Consider the following 18,544-nt stretch of genomic DNA (forward strand, 5'->3'; position numbering starts at 1 on the left):
TAGGAAGGAAGGAAGGGAATTCCCTGGTGGTCCAGTGGTTAGGACTCTGCACTTTCAGTGCTGAGGGTTCAATCCCTGGTCGGGGAACTAAGATCCCACAAGCTGTGTGGTGCAGCCAAAATAAATAAATAAAAATAAAAAGGAAGGAAATTCTGATACATGCTATAACATGGATGAACCTTGAAGACATTTTGCTAAGTGAAACAAGCCAGATACAAAAGGACAAATATTGTATTGTTCCATTTGCGTGAGGTACCTAGAGTAGTCAAACTCAGAGACAGAAAATAGAATGGTGGTTGCCAGGGGCTGAAGGGAGGAAAGAAAGTGGAGTTATTGTTTAATGGATACAAGTTTCATCTGGGGAAGATTGAAATGTTCTGGAGATGCATGGTGGTGACAGTTGCACAACAATGTCAATGTATTGATACTTAATGCACTAACTATACACTTAAAAATGGTTAAAATGGTAAATTTTCTTATGTATATTTCATCACAATGTAAAAGGTTAAAAGGTAAAATTAAAAAAGAGAAATGAGGTACTGATACATGCTACAACATGAACCTTGAAGACATTATGCGAAGTGAAAGAAGCCAGTCCCAAAAGGCCGCGTATCATATGACTCCATTTATACGGAATGTCCAGAATAGGCAAATCCATAGAAAGTAGGTTAGTGGTTGCCTACGGCTGGTGGGAGGTGGAAATGGAGCAGCGACTGCTAATGGGTGTGGGGTTTCTTTGGGGGGTGATGAAAATGTTCTGGAATTAGAGAGCAGCCACGGTTGCCCAACGTTGTGAATACACTAAAAACCACTGACTTGTACACTTTAAAAGGGTGAAATTTATGGTGCGTGAATTATATGTCAATAAAGCTGTTATGAAAAAACAATAAAGCTATAATTCAGAAGAGTTTAACAAAAGTAAAATTGAACAATTTGGTGGAGGGAGCACTAAGTGTTCCATGGGAAGCGGGTAGCAGAGCCTCAGAAGTCACAGTAAACCCAACACTCCTTCAGTGCGGCAGTATCTTGGTGAGAAGTGGTTTGGGCTATTCAGTCAACTGATCATATAAGACTCCTGAGCCAGTTTTCAAGCTGCCTTTCCAAATACAGGTTTAGGAATACCGCCCCTCCCCTCAACCAAAGAATAAGAAGAGGGTAGAGACACGGAACAGGTATCTAGTTTTGTTACACTCATGCTATTCCTTGCACATATGTTCAGATTATACACGTACATCCTTTACATCTAACATTGTGCACAGTGTGACTTCAAAACTGTATATGAGCACAACTGTCAAAAATCAAAAATACACATTAGTCCAGTCTGCGCTGGGACTGCATCCTTTATTCTCTATCAGCTACGAGCAGTGTTTTCAGAGCCTCTCCCTCTTTGTTAACTTTCTTGTTATGTGCAGCTTGGCCTCACGCCCGTATAAACTGACAGAGTCTCTCTCCGACAGTTTTGTGGCCAGACTGTCTGAATATTTCAGTGTATCTTGTCTTTAATCTATTTGTTTATCAAATATATATGGTGTATGTACTGTGTGCGAATCATATACTAAGTACTGGTGAAATAAAGTACTAGTACTTCGTACCGGTGTGGCCTTGTTGAGCTTATACACAGAATGGAGGAGAGAGAAAAGAAACAAATGGACCCGTAAAGGAAAATATAATTGTGAAGAACGGTGATGGCAAGGAAGGCAATGAAAAAGACAAAGGTTAGAGAAGAACTGGGTGAATGTATATCTGCTCAGCTGGAGTGACTCTGAGATTGTGGCACTGACACTGAGACAAAGGACAAGCAGCCAACCTTGCAAAGCTCATTCCAGGTGGAGGGGAGAGCAGGATTGTTTCGTTTTTGTTTTCCAGGTCACTTAAGGTGCAACTACCCACATCACTGTGCACAGGACAGCTTTGGGTTACAGTCTGTCCTAAACTACAGGGAGATCACCCTCCCGGAAACAACACTTCCCTGTGTCCACTTCATTAACTTCCTATCTTTCCTACTGTATTAAAACAAAAATCTTTTCCCTGGTTTTTTTTTTTTTTTTTTTTTTTGCCGTGCGCGGGCCTCTCACTGTTGTGGCCTATCCCGTTGCGGAGCACAGGCTCCGGATGCGCAGGCTCAGCGGCCATGACTCACGGGCCCAGCCGCTCCGCGGCATGTAGGATTTTCCCGGACCGGGGCACAAACCCGTGTCCCCTGCATCGGCAGGCGGACTCTCAACCACTGCGCCACCAGGGAAGCCCTCCCTACTTTTTAACATTCACATCATCTAGTCGCCACAAGCTACACCTCCTCCAATTGTATATCATGGACTCACAAGGACTTATAAATTACCTGGGAAAGAATCAGCTGCCCATGAAATGTGTGCACAAACTTTCTTAAAAATGAAAAATAGGTGTCATCTCCAAGTCTTCTGGCAAGGAACCGGAGAAGGAAATAGCCCTAAAAGAAAGGAAGAAGAAAAAAAAAGATACTTATCATGTGTTCATCAGAAAAATGCTTACAAAGTCAACTCTAACCTACCCACCAGCACCTTATGCTCATCTAGAAAGTTTGGCCTGACCTGTCCCAGGCAGCCCTTTATATTCTTACCAGTAAGGTCAAGTCTGGTACTTAAGGATCAACTACTCTGCTTTCAACTGATCTACTAATGGTATCACCATCTTGTTTATCCTTGGCTTACATGAAGCCTGGAGGTCCATCATGGACCAAAAGGGAAGAGAGGCCCAGCTCCTCTCTCCCTCAGCTATCAGGAAAGGCCTTTACAACTTAGAATACTTTTTAAAATCACTCCTATCTTGTAGGTGGAACCTGACAGCAATTTTAAGATTCTGCTCTTCACAGCTGACATGAAGCAGGGAGAAGGGAGGTACAGGGAAGGGAACAGTTCGGCTTCCTTTGATTCATGCCTCATTATTTGGGTATGAAATGCTTTAACTATTGGACAATCAGAATCTGCTCAGTCAAATGTCATTACAATGTTGATGATTTTTTTTGTTTTGCCCCAACCACGTTACTAACCTTCACTGTTTATATGTAAGATCTAAAAAGTGCTGCACCATAATAACTGGCTTCTGCCACTCAGATATGCTTACCTTTAAATAATGAACCTGCATGAAGACCTTATCCGGATTGAGCCCGTGTTTGATGACAGAAGATCCTGAGTCACTCACGTGGCCAGTTTTCTCTTTATTGGGTCTAAAATGATGCAGTAAAATTTTCTTTAAGTATAGCATATTCTTAACTAATTAGACCATAATATCACCTTATTTCTTATTTTCAGAGTTGCCCAACAGCGTCTTAATTCTATTCAATAGTACCAGGTATAATTTAAAACGGTTTATGTTATAAATGCATATACTGAACAGGGAGGGATTTATATCTGGGTTGGCAACCTGAGGTTGGCTACTGGCAGTATTCTACATCATCTTATCCAAGATTAAATCTTGCCAGACCCTCAAGGAATCTCAGCTCCAACATGAATTATTTAAGAAACTATACACTTTTCTTTTGGTGGGAATGTTGGACTGGGAAATGCAATGGAAAATGTAGCTTTACTTGGAAGAGTAAAGAACTTATATCTTTTCCAAAAAATTCTGAAAGCCCCAGTGTTATCTACTTCTCTTGATTTGCATTTAGTAATTAAGGCTCCTTTAAGAAATATTCATACTCTAAAGCCATTTTAGAGCCACAGAAACAAAACAAGAAAAGTCACAGAGGCCTATGTTTTTAGAACAGGTAGAGACATTAGTAATCACATACTTCAGCCTCCTCATCTCACAAATGAGGGAAACAGGCACACAGAAATTAAGTCGGTATCCAAGGTCTCACAGCTTGTTTTGATTCATGGCGACATTAAGGATTGAAACCAATGATGTCTCCTTATTATCTATCAGTGGTTTCCACTATGCTCCATGGTTTTAAATATTTTAAAAAATTCCCTTAATAAAATATAATTGTGTTACAGTGACAATTCAACAACTAACTAAATTCAAAGTAAGTGACAAGGTATTTACAGCTTTTAGCTGTTCGAAAACCAGTCACTTATTGGACAAACATTGAAGAGCATGTGCTGGGGTGAGGGGAAGGCAAGGGCTGACTGAAGAGCTGGCACATCAGAAAGGCAAGGGGTTATTTTTATTTATATATATATATTTAAAGATTTTTTTGATGTGGACCATTTTTAAAGTCTTTATTGAATTCGTTACAATATTGCTTCTGTTTTACGTTTTGGTTTTTTGGCCGCTTGGCATGTGGGGATCTTAGCTCCCCAACCAGGGATCAAACCCGTACCCGCTACACTGGAAGATGAAGTCTTAACCACTGGACCACCAGGGAAGTCCCCATTTTTATTTATATATTTATTTTTTGTTGCTGCTGTTTTTAAACTTATTTGAGGTATAGTTGATTTACAATGTTGTGTTAATTTCTGCTGTACAGAAAGTGATTCAGTTATACACATATATACATTCTTTTTCATATTCTTTTCCACTATGGTTTATTACAGTATATTGAATATAGCCCCCAATGCTATACAGTAGGACCTTGTTGTTTATCCATTCTATATATAATAGTTTGCATCTGCTAACCCCAAACTCCCAATCCATTTGTTCCCCACCCCCCTCCCCCTTGGCAACCACAAGTCTGTTCTCTATGTCTGTGAGTCTGTTTCTGTTTCGTAGACAAGTTCACTTGTGTCATATTTTAGATTCTGCATATAAGTGATATCATATGGTATTTGTCTTTCTTTCTGACTTACTTCACTTAGTATGGTAATCTCTAGATCCATCCATGCTGCTGGAAATGGCATTATTTCATTCTTCTTTATGGCTGAGTAGTATTTCATTGTATATATAGCGAGGGGTTATTTTTAAAAGGTAGTTAGTGTTACAAAGTACACAGCATTTGGAATCAGAGAGACCCAGTATTGACTCTCAATCCTACTCTTTACTAACTGTTACTTAGTAGCAGTTTACTTAAATTCTCTAATCCTCAATTTACTCACTTGCAAAAATGGGGATAACCTTACCTCTCTCCCCAGGTCACCTGGGGAATAACTGAATTAATATATGCAAAGCCCTTAGCGAGGGCTGGGGATACAGAAATGACTCAATAAACTTAATAAAATTTTCTAAAGTTAGCAGTAAATATTGCTAAATTCAAGGTTGGTCATCTGATGTTAGAGGCAATAGATTTCAATGGTTCATCCCCTTAATCCTATATGCCCGCAGACACAAACATGGAAGGGCGCTGGACCTGAACGGCAGTGCCTGAGGATGACCCAGCTTGCCAAATCAGTCCCTTTGCAGTGTGCTGTAGCCGCCAAGCAAAGAACCCCTGATTAAGTCCCTGCTGAATATTCTAGTACGTTATCTCAGCAGACACAGGCTCAGAACCAGCAGATACCTAAAGGAGAGACGATGACGACCAGCCACTAGAGCTAACTGCATAGTTTGAATTTTTCCAGTTGATCCCTGACTTACAGACGTGACCATACTTGCAGGAATAACTAGTTAGTCCCTTTCATCTTGATTTAAGACTCCATTGAAAAGCATTAGCTTTATTCCTGCTCTCAAGTTTGTCCTGGAGTTGACTGTTTTTATAAAGAAAGCCATGCTGGTTTTGATAGGAAAGCCTGCCAGACACACCTTGGGGGGAGGAAGACTTCTCAGTGTCAACCTGAATTCAAACCAGTTTTCCCAGCCCCAAGACAGACAGAGTTGCTGTGAGTTTCTTTTGCCCTTGAGCTCTGAATGGAGACTGTTAGAAGGGGAGGAACACAGAAGACCAACCTAAATCTCTGCTCCAAAGGCCAGCTTCCAGGCTCAAGTTTCAGATGACGACTTTAGTTGGTGCATTTTTCCTCTGACTAAAAATGTCCTTCCAGAAAGTATCTCTCTCTTACTCTCCTCTTCCACCCTCTCCAAGTGTTCAAGAAAATTCTTTTACGCTGACAGCATCCAAGGCAAATGTACAAGTCCCCAAGAGATTCCTTTTAAAGTAGACATGGTACGGGAGAGGGCAGTGCCCAGGCGAGCTTCGTGAGAAATCAAAGGGGGCGGTTTTTATGAGGAAAAGATACTCCACAAGTGGAAAAAGGGTGACTTCCATTTCGGTGCTATTCTGGTTCTCATGATACCACTTACTCCACGTCTGTGCAGGGAGACAAAGTGCAGAGAGAAAGCAGGAAACAAATGAACTACCACTACCTATGATAATAGATGACTCTCACAGGTGAATGAAAGAAGTCACGCCCAAAAAGACTACATACAAATGTATGACTCCAGTTAAATGAAGCCAAAGATCACGCAAAACAGATCTAGGAGGATACAGATCAGAATAATGGTTACCTTTGGGAAAGAGTATTAACAGAGTGTGGAAAAAAGAGGAAAGTTTCTGGGATGGTGGGATTAACTCTATGTTAATCTGAGTGGTGCTTTCGTGAGGATAAATAGTAGAAATCTATTGAGCCATCTAGAAATATCTGTGCACTATAGTGTATATATATTTCCATTAAAAAGTTAAGAAAAAATAGATGCACATGAAACAGTACACATTTTGTGAGAATAAAATGGAATCAGTCTAGAAAAGGGGCTTTGCTGTTCATGTGCCATGAACGCATGACTAGGGTTAACTGAGCTCTCTACACCTGAGGACCAATTAAATAAAAAACTTTTTAAGGACATTGTAAGAGGCAGGTAGAACTGTGGCAATTGGCTCAGTCTACTCCCATTCTCATCCACCTTCTTTCTTGCCACTTGTACAATTAAGTCTAAAAAGGTAAACTCTCACTTTCTAGGTGTCCTTGAAGCTACAGAGAGTCAGAAGACATAGTCCAGGCCAATGAGACAAAAACAGATGTCTGCTGTAGTTGGGAGTGGGGTTCTGGGAAAGCTTTTGCTTTCTTTACAAAAGGCGAAATATGACTAGTACTATTCCTCTTTCCCCCAAACATGGTGGATGGAGCTGCAGCAGCCACTTTGCAATCATGAGGCAGCAAATCAACATGCTATGGAGACCCGGATGGAATGAAAGAAGGTAAACAGTCTTTGATAGTCTTTGATTCAGTCTTTGATTCAGCTGCTGGCCAGCCCAAGACTGCCTGCCTTCACACTCACTGTATGAGAAAAGTAACCCCTATTTGTTTAAGTCAACGTTGCTTTACTATTCTATTAGTTGAAGCCAGATTCATTCCTAATGGATGGAGAATTGAACCAATACTAATAGCTACCATTCCTGTTATCTCCCTGTGCCAGGTACTCTGCCAAGCTTTTTGTGTATCATGTCCTTCTACCTTCACAAGAACCTGTGGGGCAGGTACTGTGATGATGCCCATTTAAAAGTGGAGGAAAGTGAGGCCTGGGGACGACCACAAAGCTAGTTAGTGGCAGAAATGAGGCTAGAACCCGGGTCCGTGGAACACCAAAGTCCTTGCTGCATTCTGGGGCTTCCCCAAGATCCAGGCCCCCATCTCGGTTTTGCCAAAAACTAAGTGGAGAACCTCAGACAACATGTTTACTCTCCCTTACGCTCAACTTCCTCACCTGTAAGGAGTGTGATGAGGCTCAGATAACATAAAAGCACTTTGTAACGTAAAAGTGTTAAGTATCTCTTCAACATTTTACTCCAGTGTTTATTTCCTTGGCTGGAATACATGGAATGTGAGAGATCAAGTTACCAAGGTCGTTTGGGCTTAAATGCCCTTGGTTTCTGTTGTACCTGGCACCAAATGTAACAACCGAGATTAGCGTGACCTTTCCCTGCCCACCTCCTTGCTTTTCCACTGCACTCACAGAAGCAATATGGACATTTAAAAAGCTGTCAGATGGCAGTGATATTTGATCCACATGAATTCGATTTGGAATCAAACCTCCTGAAGAAAGAACCGATTCTGCAGGGCTATCGCCAAGGGTGGGATCTGAGAAAACGCCTCTGAAAGGTGCTCAGGCATGTCAGCCTAGGTCTGAACACCTACTGCTCTGCCACAGCCCAGACGGGCCATCTGCCAGCATTCTCTGTCTTGTACTCCTTGGCAGTAAAAGTGAGAGCCACGAGATAGCTTCATCTATAAACTTGCCACTGCAGTGCTTGAGCCAGGGACGAAGCATCCCAGAAATGAGACAGAAAGGGGTTAATCAGCATTCTCACATCCCTGCTCTATCAGTGGCAGCTGTCCTGCAAGGTTTCAGGGTCCGGGAGCAGGGCCTCACTCACCCCGAAGTAACAGACGAAGTTAAATACTACCTTTGTGGAGACCCCTGGAGACCTCTGAGCTCCAAATGCACAAGTGAGATCTCCTGGGGAAGCATAACACACTGGGTTAAGAATTTTGACTCTGCCACTTAAGTGCCACGTAATCTTCAGTGAGTCAGGCAACCCATAAAGGCCAGTTTTCATCTGTAAAAAGGGGACAATGATAGTGACCGTGGCACCTCATTAGGCTGTTGCAGTGTCTAAAGGTGCTTAGCCAGAGTGCCTGTTGGCATTTTGTTAGCACAATATAAAGGATGCTAATCTCATCATAATGAATACTGATTGGGGTCAGGGAGTACCAGCTAAGCCTTCCTCTGACAGGCAAAGACGTTAGAAAAACATCACCCTATAGTTACATGCGTACGATGTTATCGTCGGGGGAAGCAAGGGGAAGGGTACACAGGAACTCTATTATTTTAGCAACTACTTGCGAGTCTAAAATTATTCCAAAATAAAAAGTATTTTTTAGAAAGACATAAATGTGGCCGTACACCTTCCCTTTGCGAGACCCCCGATTTTGAGCATAAACCTTTCAGGGGCTGGTCTGTAAGCCTGCTCCTTGTTGCATCATCAACAGAAAACAAATAAAAAGAAACAACAAATTTCAGGTGTTGCTTAAAATTCTAGAAAGCTAGGTATGGGCGTATTCCTGACACCCCCCGCCCCCCAGTCTATACCACTCTGTGAAAAGATTACTAAAATTTTGGGTGAAAAATGGAGGCAGAATGATGGAAAGTACAGGAATTTTATGTCCTCCATTTGTTTTCGCAACAATTTTTCCATCTATAAAATGTGTATAATGAACACTCGCCACTGCCTTGCCTTTGGACAGTGCCACCAAAGAGAACTAGACAAAAGGCTGGGCACACCTTTAACTGAAGAAGCTGTATCGTGTCAAAGCTACTGGTGTTTGGCAAGTTTGATTATCTGTGTGCTTTTCACAATGGATTTAACAGCTACCCAGCATGAAGGTTTTTCCCATCGGGGACCATTATCCTATAGCAAACACAGCAAGATGTCACTCCAGTGCTGAAAAAGGCAATTGATAAAATGATTTAAGACAGAAAGAGACATCTCTCCAAGGAGCCACAGGGAAGTGAAGAAGGTATAATCTGTCCCCTGATGGTGAAAGGAGAAGTCAGCTGCTGACGAGGGTGACATGAAAAGACTGTAGTTAGAACTGCGGAAAACACAAAAAACTCCTCAAATTTTGCTAAGCAGGGCAGGGAAACGAACGGTGAAACTTAGAAAAGCAGGAAGTAATGAGCATTAATAAAAAAACCCAAAATAGTCCTCAGGTTTTGAACGGCCATAAATCAGAAATTCCTTTCTAAGAAATGAAATCTCCCAAAAAGAAAAAAACACGGAACACACCAATACAATAGTCTGAGCAGTATATCATCATATTCAACACACCAAGGGGTCATTTGCACATGTTTTCAAAGGAGACGAAGAAGAAAACAGAGAGCAAGGAGTGCCCCGGAGGTTTCTGATAAGGTGGGTTCTCAGAGGACATGCACGAAAGAGGAAAGGGGGGGATGCTGGAGAAAGCTCACTACAAGAGCTGGGAAGCAGGAAAATCATTGCCAGGAAGGCAGAAATTCAGAATGAGCCGGTGCTAAGGGAGAGTGCCCAGGACAACAAAAAGGGCTTTTGAAGTGATGTTTGGAGCCTAAAGAAGACCAGGTGTTAAGAGGTGACAGAACGAAGAGAACTACTTGACTCCCACTTTGCTTCAACTTTCCTGCCAAGGAGAATAATTTTCAAACTATATACATGGTAGAACAAGCACTGTTACGTGGGAACTGACGTTTCATACTTGGGAACTGATCCTTGGTACCGGTGGAGAGGGCTCCTTCATCCTTTAAAGGAGTTCTGACTCCAGGCCCAGGTGAGGGACATGCCACAGCTTGGAAAACTTCCATCTGCAATATCACAGGCCTCTGGAGGCATCAAATCATGGAGACGATGGGAAGGGGGCTGATGGAGATAGACAAACGTCATTCTGATTGCAAAGGAAGAGAGAATAAGAGGAGGGGAGGCAAAATTTGTGACTAGGTATTGAACAGTTTGTGAGCACTTAGAAAATGATGGACTGCAAGGAGGTCGCATGGGATCTTGAGGGCCACTTCCAGAAATTCACTGTGGGTATCAGGCATCCTGACTTCCGGCAGCTGGCAGAATGGATGTGGTGGTTAGCATATGGTGGCTGTTTCATGGCTTTATGGAAGGTTCAAAAACAGAACCCCAAGGCTGTTGATTAATTACTTGCTATAACCAGGAGGGAGTCCTTAGGGCTGTGCCCAAGGAATGATGACTTATTGGCTTAACAGATTTGCAAATAAGTCGAGTCTGGAAGTCTAGCTGGTTGACTGACAGCATCTACAGTCAAGAAGAGCAACCACAGGCTGGAATGAGGATCCAAAATTAATAAAAACAATAGTAAGGACAAAGAGGCTTTTAAAAGTTAGTATTTACCTATGAAAAAGATTTGGTATATTAAATTGTCTGTAAAGTCAACATGTAGCAAGAGGTGAATGATGTGGCTTCCAAAACAATAAACACAATAGTAGGTGGATCGACAGCAGCAATGAGATGTAACGGGAAGTCCTGCTAGGAACGGAGCAGACATCATGGAAGCTGGGCTCTGGAGCCAGACTTGCCTCCGCTTGCACCCTGGCTCTGCCACTCCCTAGCGGTAGAAAGGTGGTCAATTGCTATACGCATCTGTTTCCTCATCTATGAAATGCGGAGGAAGACGGTACTAGTACCTATCTCACAGGGCCATTTTGAGGATTAAATGAGATAAATGTACATAGAGTGCTTCGAATAATGTCTGGCGCATCGGAAGCACTCAATGAATGTAACTAAGGAGAAAAAAATGCATGGGAGTTGAAATGCTCAGACTGCCCTGGGAAGGTGTATGATACTAGGTTTAAAAATGAAATATGGTGTATATGTGAGCACTTTCAACTAATCCTATTAATGCTTGTCCTTTCTTTTCTGGATTATCCAGATCAAGGGAAGCAATAATAGTTACACTCTTCACAGGTGTAACCTCAAACAGAGTGCTATATTCAGTTCAGGTGTCACATCTGGAGAAGGCCATTGTCAACAAAGAGAACAACAGGGAACCAAGCCCGAGAAGGGAACCGTTCTCCCAACCCTGTGACCTAGTGACTAGAAAAGGAAAGACAATGGTCTTCAGACATGTGGACTGTTTGTGTGAGGACAAGGCGAATCCTGTGCAACTCTGGAGGTTAAGGGCTAAGAGGACAGGGCAGACTTTATAGGGAGGCAGCTTCCAGCCCAATCCAAGGAAGCCCATTCTAAGATAAGCCGTTCCCGTGGGGAAGCTGCTGCTTGCTGAGGCAGTGAGATCTGGATGCTGGGGATACTCAGGAAGAAGCTAGGTGGCTGTCTGTCAGGGATACAGAAGGCTAGGCAAAATCACTTTTAAGGCCCTTTCTGACCCTAATGTTCTATGATTGAATGAGATAAGGGAGCCCAGAGTATATTTAAGCTGCAGCATTTAGAAGTAAAGCATCATTCATCCACTGCAGTGGAGTCAATAAGTTTGCTATGCAGCCTTGGGTTTGCTAAATCCACCAAGGGTGATTTTCATTAAAAAAAAAAAACAAAAAAAAACACCTAAATGAATCAGAGGAACCATAACTGAATTTTATTCAACCACGTATATTCAGGGATAGACTTAGCTAAAGAGTATAGAATCCAAGCAATACAAGGCTCTCATTATCTTTTCTACAGGGTTGTGTTTGAGAGGTGCATATGCAATATACCTGAACTAGTATCCTCATAAGCCAGGTTAAAAAGCGCTAAGGTGATCATAATGAAGCACAGGCTGTCAGTCTGCTCCAGACATTCAGAACACAGGAACATACAGAACCTGAAAGTTACAGGAAGCGAAAGTAGAAAGGGTAAAAATGGAAAACTTTTCTTGTAATGTGTCAAAAAAAACTCCATGACTTTATCTTGGAAAGAGGCAAATGAGACAAATGCTGACTTCATTTTACAAGGGGAGATTAGAAGCACGTTTTGAACACTAACAGCATGTGTGGTGCTGTGTGCTGAGATAATGGGAAGGTTCGTCTTATCTTATGACTCAAAGAGGAGCAGATGGTCTGTGGGAGCTGGAGAAGGACTTTTCCCTCCTCGGTGGAGGATGGCACAGTGCTGGGGACTTAGAGGTGGCAGCGGGTGGAGGGCCTGCGTGAGTTTGAAGCCCAACACACACCAGGATGTAAAACAGGACGAATAGTTGGGAGAGCAGCTCTGTTCTCAGTCTTGTGGGCAACTGTGTACTATATTTAGGTCTTACATTTAACATTCATATATTAACTCTTCAACACAGTATGGTTTGTAAAAGCAAAAAACTGGAAATTACCAACATGTCCAATGGTTAACAAATGGTTAGTCAGTCATGGAGTGTTCATACCCTGGAATATTCTGGAGCAGTTAAAAAAAAAAGGACCTGCACGCATCGATAACAGAACAATAGTCAGGATTACAGGAGGTGGAAAAAACTAACACACACACTGGTGCATATACACTTGTACTTGAGGGATGCTTTCTTGGAAGTGAATCATCTCTCTGAGGGGTTGTTATACCACAGACACTATGGAGACGTCTTCCTGGCATCCAGCACTGGAAATGGCTCCTTAAGTCTCATCCAATGCCCTGAGGACAGCAGTTGCCTGCTGCCATACTTTCTTCTTCCATCTCTCCTTGGACAATTGCTGGGCAACTCTGCTAAGGCTACAGTGATGTTATAAAACGTCCAATGATTTCTATCAATCCCTCTCTTTTTCAAACAATTGAGATATAACTTACATATCATAAAATTGACCTTTTTAAACATGTAAAATTAGGTGGTTTTTAGTATATTCACAAGGTTGTGCAACCATCCCCAGTACCTAATTCCAGAACATTTTCATCACCCCCAAAAGAAACCCTATAAGCAGTTACTTTCCACTTTCTCCTCCTCCCCCAGCCCCTGGTAACCATTAATCTACTTCTTTTCTCTATAGATTTGCCTATTCTGGATGTTTCAGATACATGGAATCATACAACATGTTGCCTTTTGTGTCTAGCTTCTTTCAGGTAGCAAAGTGTTTTCAAGATTCATCCATTTTTGTAGCACATATCAGTAGTTCAATTCCTTCTTATGGCTGATTAATATTCCATTGTATGACTATAACACATTTTATTTACCAATTCATCCCTTACTGGATGTGGGTTGTTTCCACTTTTTGGCTATTAAAGATAATGCTTCTATGAACATTCATGTACATGTTTTTGTATGGACTTATGTTTCCAGGTCTCATATGTACCTAGAAGTGGAATTGCTGGTTTGTACGGTAACTCTACGTTTAACCTTCTGAGGATCTGCTGGACTGCTTTCCAAAGGAGCTGCATCATTTTACATTCCTGCCAACAGTGTATAAGGGTTCTAATTTCTCCAAATCCTCACTAACATTTGTTCTTATCTGTCTTTTTCATTATAGCTATTCTAGTAGGTATGAAGTGGTATTTCAATGAGGCTTTGATTTGCATTTCTCTGATGGCTAATAATGTCAAGCATTTTATGTACTTATTGGCCATTTGTTTATCTTCCATGGAGAAATGTCTATTTAGATCCTTTAACCATTTTTAAATTGGGTTATTTGTCTTTTCATTGTTGAGTTGTAAGTGTTCTTTATATATCCTGGATACAAGTCCCTCAGATATATGATTTGCAAATATTTTCTCCCACTCTGTGTTGTCTTTTCACTTTCTTGATAGAGTCCCTTGAAGCACAAAAGTTTGAAATTTTGATAAAGTTCAATGTATTGATATTTTTCCCTCTTTGATTTTTGACCCTTTTTAGGTGTCATATCTAAGAAACTGTTACCTAAACCAAGTTCATGAAGACTTATAGCTATGGCTTTTTTCCTAATAGTTTTAGCTCTTACATTTAGGTCTTTGATCTATGTTGAGTCAATTTTTTTATGTGGTATGAAGCAGAGGGTCTAACTTCATTCTTCTGCATGTGGATATCCAGTTGTCCCATGAACATTTGTAGAAAAGAATATTCTTTCTCCCATTGAATAGTTCTGGCACCCTTGTCAAAAACCAATTGACCATAAATGAAAGGGTTTGTTTTTAGACTCTCAGTTTTATTCCATTGATCTATATGTCTGTCCTTATGCCAGTACCACGTTGTCCTGAGTACAGTAGCTTTGTAGTAAGTATTCAAACTGAGAAGTATGAGTACGCCACCTTTGTTCTTCTTCTTCAAGATTGTTTTGACTATTCTGGGTCCCTTGAATTTCCATGTGAATCTTAGGATCAGCTTGTCCATTTTTGCAAAAAAGAACAAGGCCACTGAAATTGTAACAGGGATTATACTGGATCTGTAGATCAGTGTAGGGAGGATTGCATCTTAAGGACCCTAAGTCTTCCAATTCGTGAACACAAGATGCTTTTCCAATTATTTAGTTCTTCTTTAATTTCTTTCAACAGTGTTTTGTAGTTTCCAGTATACATTTTGCACTTCTTTTGTTAAATGTATTCCTAAGTATTTTATCAGTTTTGATGTTATTATAAATGAATTTATTTTTTAATCTCCTTTTCAGATTATTTATAGCTAGTGTATAGAAACACAACTGTCTTGATGAATAAAGAAGGTGTGGTACACACAATGGAACATTACTCAGCCATAACAAAGAATGAATTAATGCCATTTGCAGCAACATGGATGGACCTAGAGATTATCACACTAAGTGAAGTAAGTCAGATAAAGACAAACATCATATGATATTATTTATATGTGGAATCTTAAAAATAGTACAAATGAACTTATTTACAGAACAGAAAGAGACTCACAGACACAGAATACAAACTTATGGTTACCAAAGGGGAAGTTGGGGAGAGAGATAAATTGGGAATTCAGGATTAACAGATACACACTACCATATATAAAACAGACAAACAACAGGATTTATTGTATAGCACAGGGAACTATATTCAATATCTTGTAATTAACCAAAATGGCAGACAATAGAAAAAAAGAATATAGACGTATATGTATATATGTGTGTGTGTGTGTGTGTGTGTATAACTGAATCACTTTGCTGTACACCTGAAACTAACACAATATTCAATTAAAAAAAAGAAGCACAACTGTCTTTTGTATGTTGCTCTTGTATCTTGCAGTCTTACTGAACTTGTTTATTAGTTTTAACAGTGTTTGGGGGAGGATTCCTTCCTTCGGATTTTCTATATATAAGATTATGTCATCTGCAAAAAGATAGTTTTACTTCTTCCTTTCCAACGTGGATGTCTTTTATTTCACTTTCTTGCCTAATTGCCTTGGCTAGACCCTCCAGTACAATGTTTAACAGAAATACAATTCCTCTTTTTTATCCCTTCTCTCCTCAACCACTGACTTGAAAGGGGGAGGAGTCCCTATAAAACTGGATTTTAATATGTAGCAAGAAGTTTTTCTTACCACATATTAAAGACATTATGTGTCTTTGAAGCAGGTTCAGTCAAATAGTTGCACAATTTTTGTCAGCTGTTCTTGGTCAAAACTATTGGCCAAAACACAATAGTTTTGGGGAGCATGGGGGAGACCTACAGGGAGTAAGCAAATAATTTGTAGAACAGAGTCAATTTAGGATTACATGAGAAAGTACTCACTGGTTGAGAGTTTTTCTGAATGGGAAGCTAACACTCATTAGCCAAGAATGTAATATACATAGTGCTAGGATTGGCTGAGGGCATGAGATATCCTCCAAGGATGAGCAAACTAGGAGTGAACTATTATAGGTTGGTTTATGGAGATGAATTATCTTTTAAGAAAATATTTCATGGGCAAATACTGTTATAATGAATCAGTGCCCCACAGGGCAGCAATACAGAAAAATTATGCACATATACTTATAAAATTTATTTTCTGAAGGATTCACAAGAAAATGCTGGCAGTGATTACCTTAGGGTGAGGACTACGGTGGTGGGGATGGAATTTTATACTTTTCTAAACTGAAATTTCCCATGATATACTTGTATTTTTTAAAAAATGGCTAACTAAATAGTGATTATGAACAACTTTATTCCTTCTTTATGTTTTTCTATATTAAAAAAACTCTACCAAGTGTTATTGCAAAAAATGAAACACCATGTACAGTAAGTATGTTATTAGGGGCCTATAAAAGAGAATTCTACCCCACCCTTAGAAATACCTGAGTGATGAGTAACCAGAGAATGGTCTAGAAAAATGAATAAGGAAGGGTTATTTGAGTTCAACTATTCAGGACATGTCTGTCATCTTTGCTGGGTAAAAGAAGTGAGAGCCGAGGGTGTCCCTCCAACAGGAAACAGGAACTGAGTGGGCAGCTCAAGGGGGTGGAGCTGGCCTTTGAGACAGGAAAGGACAGAGTCTGTTTCTGGCTGGCTGAGAGCCCTCAAGTTTTTCAGAAAATGCTGGCACAGGTACAGAAGCCTCCAGTCACAAAAGGGTAGAAACAGACTACACAGCCTAGCATGTGTGGTTCAAATTAAAAAAGCAAAACAAACAAACAAACAGCAAAAAAGAATGGACAGGGAGAATGGGGTGGAGGGGACCCCAAGCCTGAGTGATGGAGGGTAGAGGGCAGAAGTTCCAGGATACAGAGGTAGAGATTTAGAAAACTCACAGGCCAGTGCCAGTGGTCCGAACTCAGGTTAGAACTCTTGAAGGCCATAGAGGCAAGAACGTTTTTCTTCTCAGGGCGGTAGTCAGATTCTGTATAGGGGCCAGGGAAGCGGAGCCAGAGGGGACACCAGGGTGGCCCTTATGTAGAGATTAGACCAGAAGTAGGTTCCAGGAAGGTATGAGGATCCCATTAGTCTTAGAAGGATTGCCAAGTTAATTCTTCCCTCAAGCTATTCATTTGAGCATCTTTGTTTAACATTCAGATTTTTTTTGCGGGGGGGGGGGGGGGGGGGTGGGAATGGTTTGCTTTTAACCCTATCCTTTTCATTTGTAACCAGGCATTCTCTTGTACTTTAAAAAAAAATATTCTCTTAACTTCTTAGCAAAATTAACTTTTTGAACATTCCAGCCAATTGTAAGTTTGTGAGGAGGAAAAGCAGGTGTTTCCAGGCTCTGGTTGTTAAAGAGAGACGAGCAGGATGCCTCTGTGGTTGCCATCCGGAGGGTGGCAGCAGTGAAAGAAGAGACAGAAACCAGAATGAACCAGGAGGCAGAGTGAGGCTGTCTGTGGGGGCCGTGTCCTGTGCCTCTGTCACTTGTTGGGCAAACTTTTATCAGGTGCCGGAGGGTCTAGATGACAGTATCTAACATGTGCTGAGTATTTACTATAGGTTGAACCACAGGAAATTGCCGATAATCACTTATTTTAGATCCATCAGAATGGCAATTTCCTGTGATTCAACCTAACACATGTGTTCTAAATGATTTGCACGTACTCGTGGCATCTATTCCTCACACTCACCTATAAAGTGGAAACTGTCGTGTTATTATTCCCATTCCATCCGAGGAGTCTAAAGCTCAGTATGGTCGTGTAACTCTCAAAGTCACGTAGCAAGTAGTGGAGTCAGCACTGAACTCAAATCCAGGCAGTTTGTCTTCCAGGCTTGCTTCACCCTATACTACTTTCCCTGCATTGAGAACTGAACACTGACAAGCCCTGGAGAGAGTTCAGTTCTGCATCCTCAATTGATGTTTCTCTAAAATGAGGCAGAACAGACCAGGTCTTGGCCAAGAAGGCACTGGGACTGTTGCCCTTCACTCTGTTCAAAGTCATAACGAACTTCACAAAGCTCACATATTCAACCAGTTCCTTTATTGGGTCGATCCTTATCTGCGATCAGGGATAGCTTCACATCATATTATTAGAAGACTTCTTGAAGCTGTATTGACATTTCAATCAGTTTTGAATAACTCCAAAGTGACTCATTCAAAGCCTTATTAGGCCATCCAAGAAGAGGATTCCAAGTTCTTCTAATCTCAGGTCTGGGTTCCTGAAACAGCCATCTAATTCTATCTGGCCTCTCCACTTTGTCTATCTGATCATGTGTTATCCCGAAGGCTGGGTAATCTTCCCAGAACTCCGTTTGCATTACATCATTCTTGGAACTGAAAATAGCTCCCCACCGCCTGGATGGTCACACGCAAACTCTTGAATTTGGCATCTAAGGAACTCCATTACTTAGCCTGGTCCACCTTCAGTCTCATAGGTTCTTAACGGCTCTCCTCTTCAGTAAACCCATTCTCACTTAATG

At 41.1% G+C, this 18,544-nt stretch overlaps 1 protein-coding gene across 8 annotated transcripts in view; it reads right to left on the reverse strand.

Annotated features, from left to right (window-relative positions):
- Positions 1–18,544, reverse strand: part of AOPEP (aminopeptidase O (putative)) — a 357,857-nt gene that overhangs the window by 121,559 nt on the left and 217,754 nt on the right. For 7 of the 8 annotated variants that reach the window (XM_029202684.1, XM_029202679.1, XM_029202680.1 and 4 more), the window contains 2 exons: positions 3,100–3,202; positions 2,339–2,446 (listed from right to left, as the gene is read on the reverse strand). In XM_029202684.1, coding sequence (XP_029058517.1) covers positions 2,339–2,446; positions 3,100–3,202 — 211 coding nt within the window. Of the gene's footprint in view, positions 1–2,285; positions 2,447–3,099; positions 3,203–18,544 lie in introns of those variants that run through there. The other variant, XM_029202685.1, reaches the window with a different exon arrangement.

Source organism: Monodon monoceros, unplaced genomic scaffold, assembly GCF_005190385.1.
Source record: "Monodon monoceros isolate NGI ecotype Baffin Bay Population unplaced genomic scaffold, NGI_Narwhal_1 Super_Scaffold_5, whole genome shotgun sequence".
Classification (NCBI taxonomy): Eukaryota; Metazoa; Chordata; class Mammalia; order Artiodactyla; family Monodontidae; genus Monodon; species Monodon monoceros.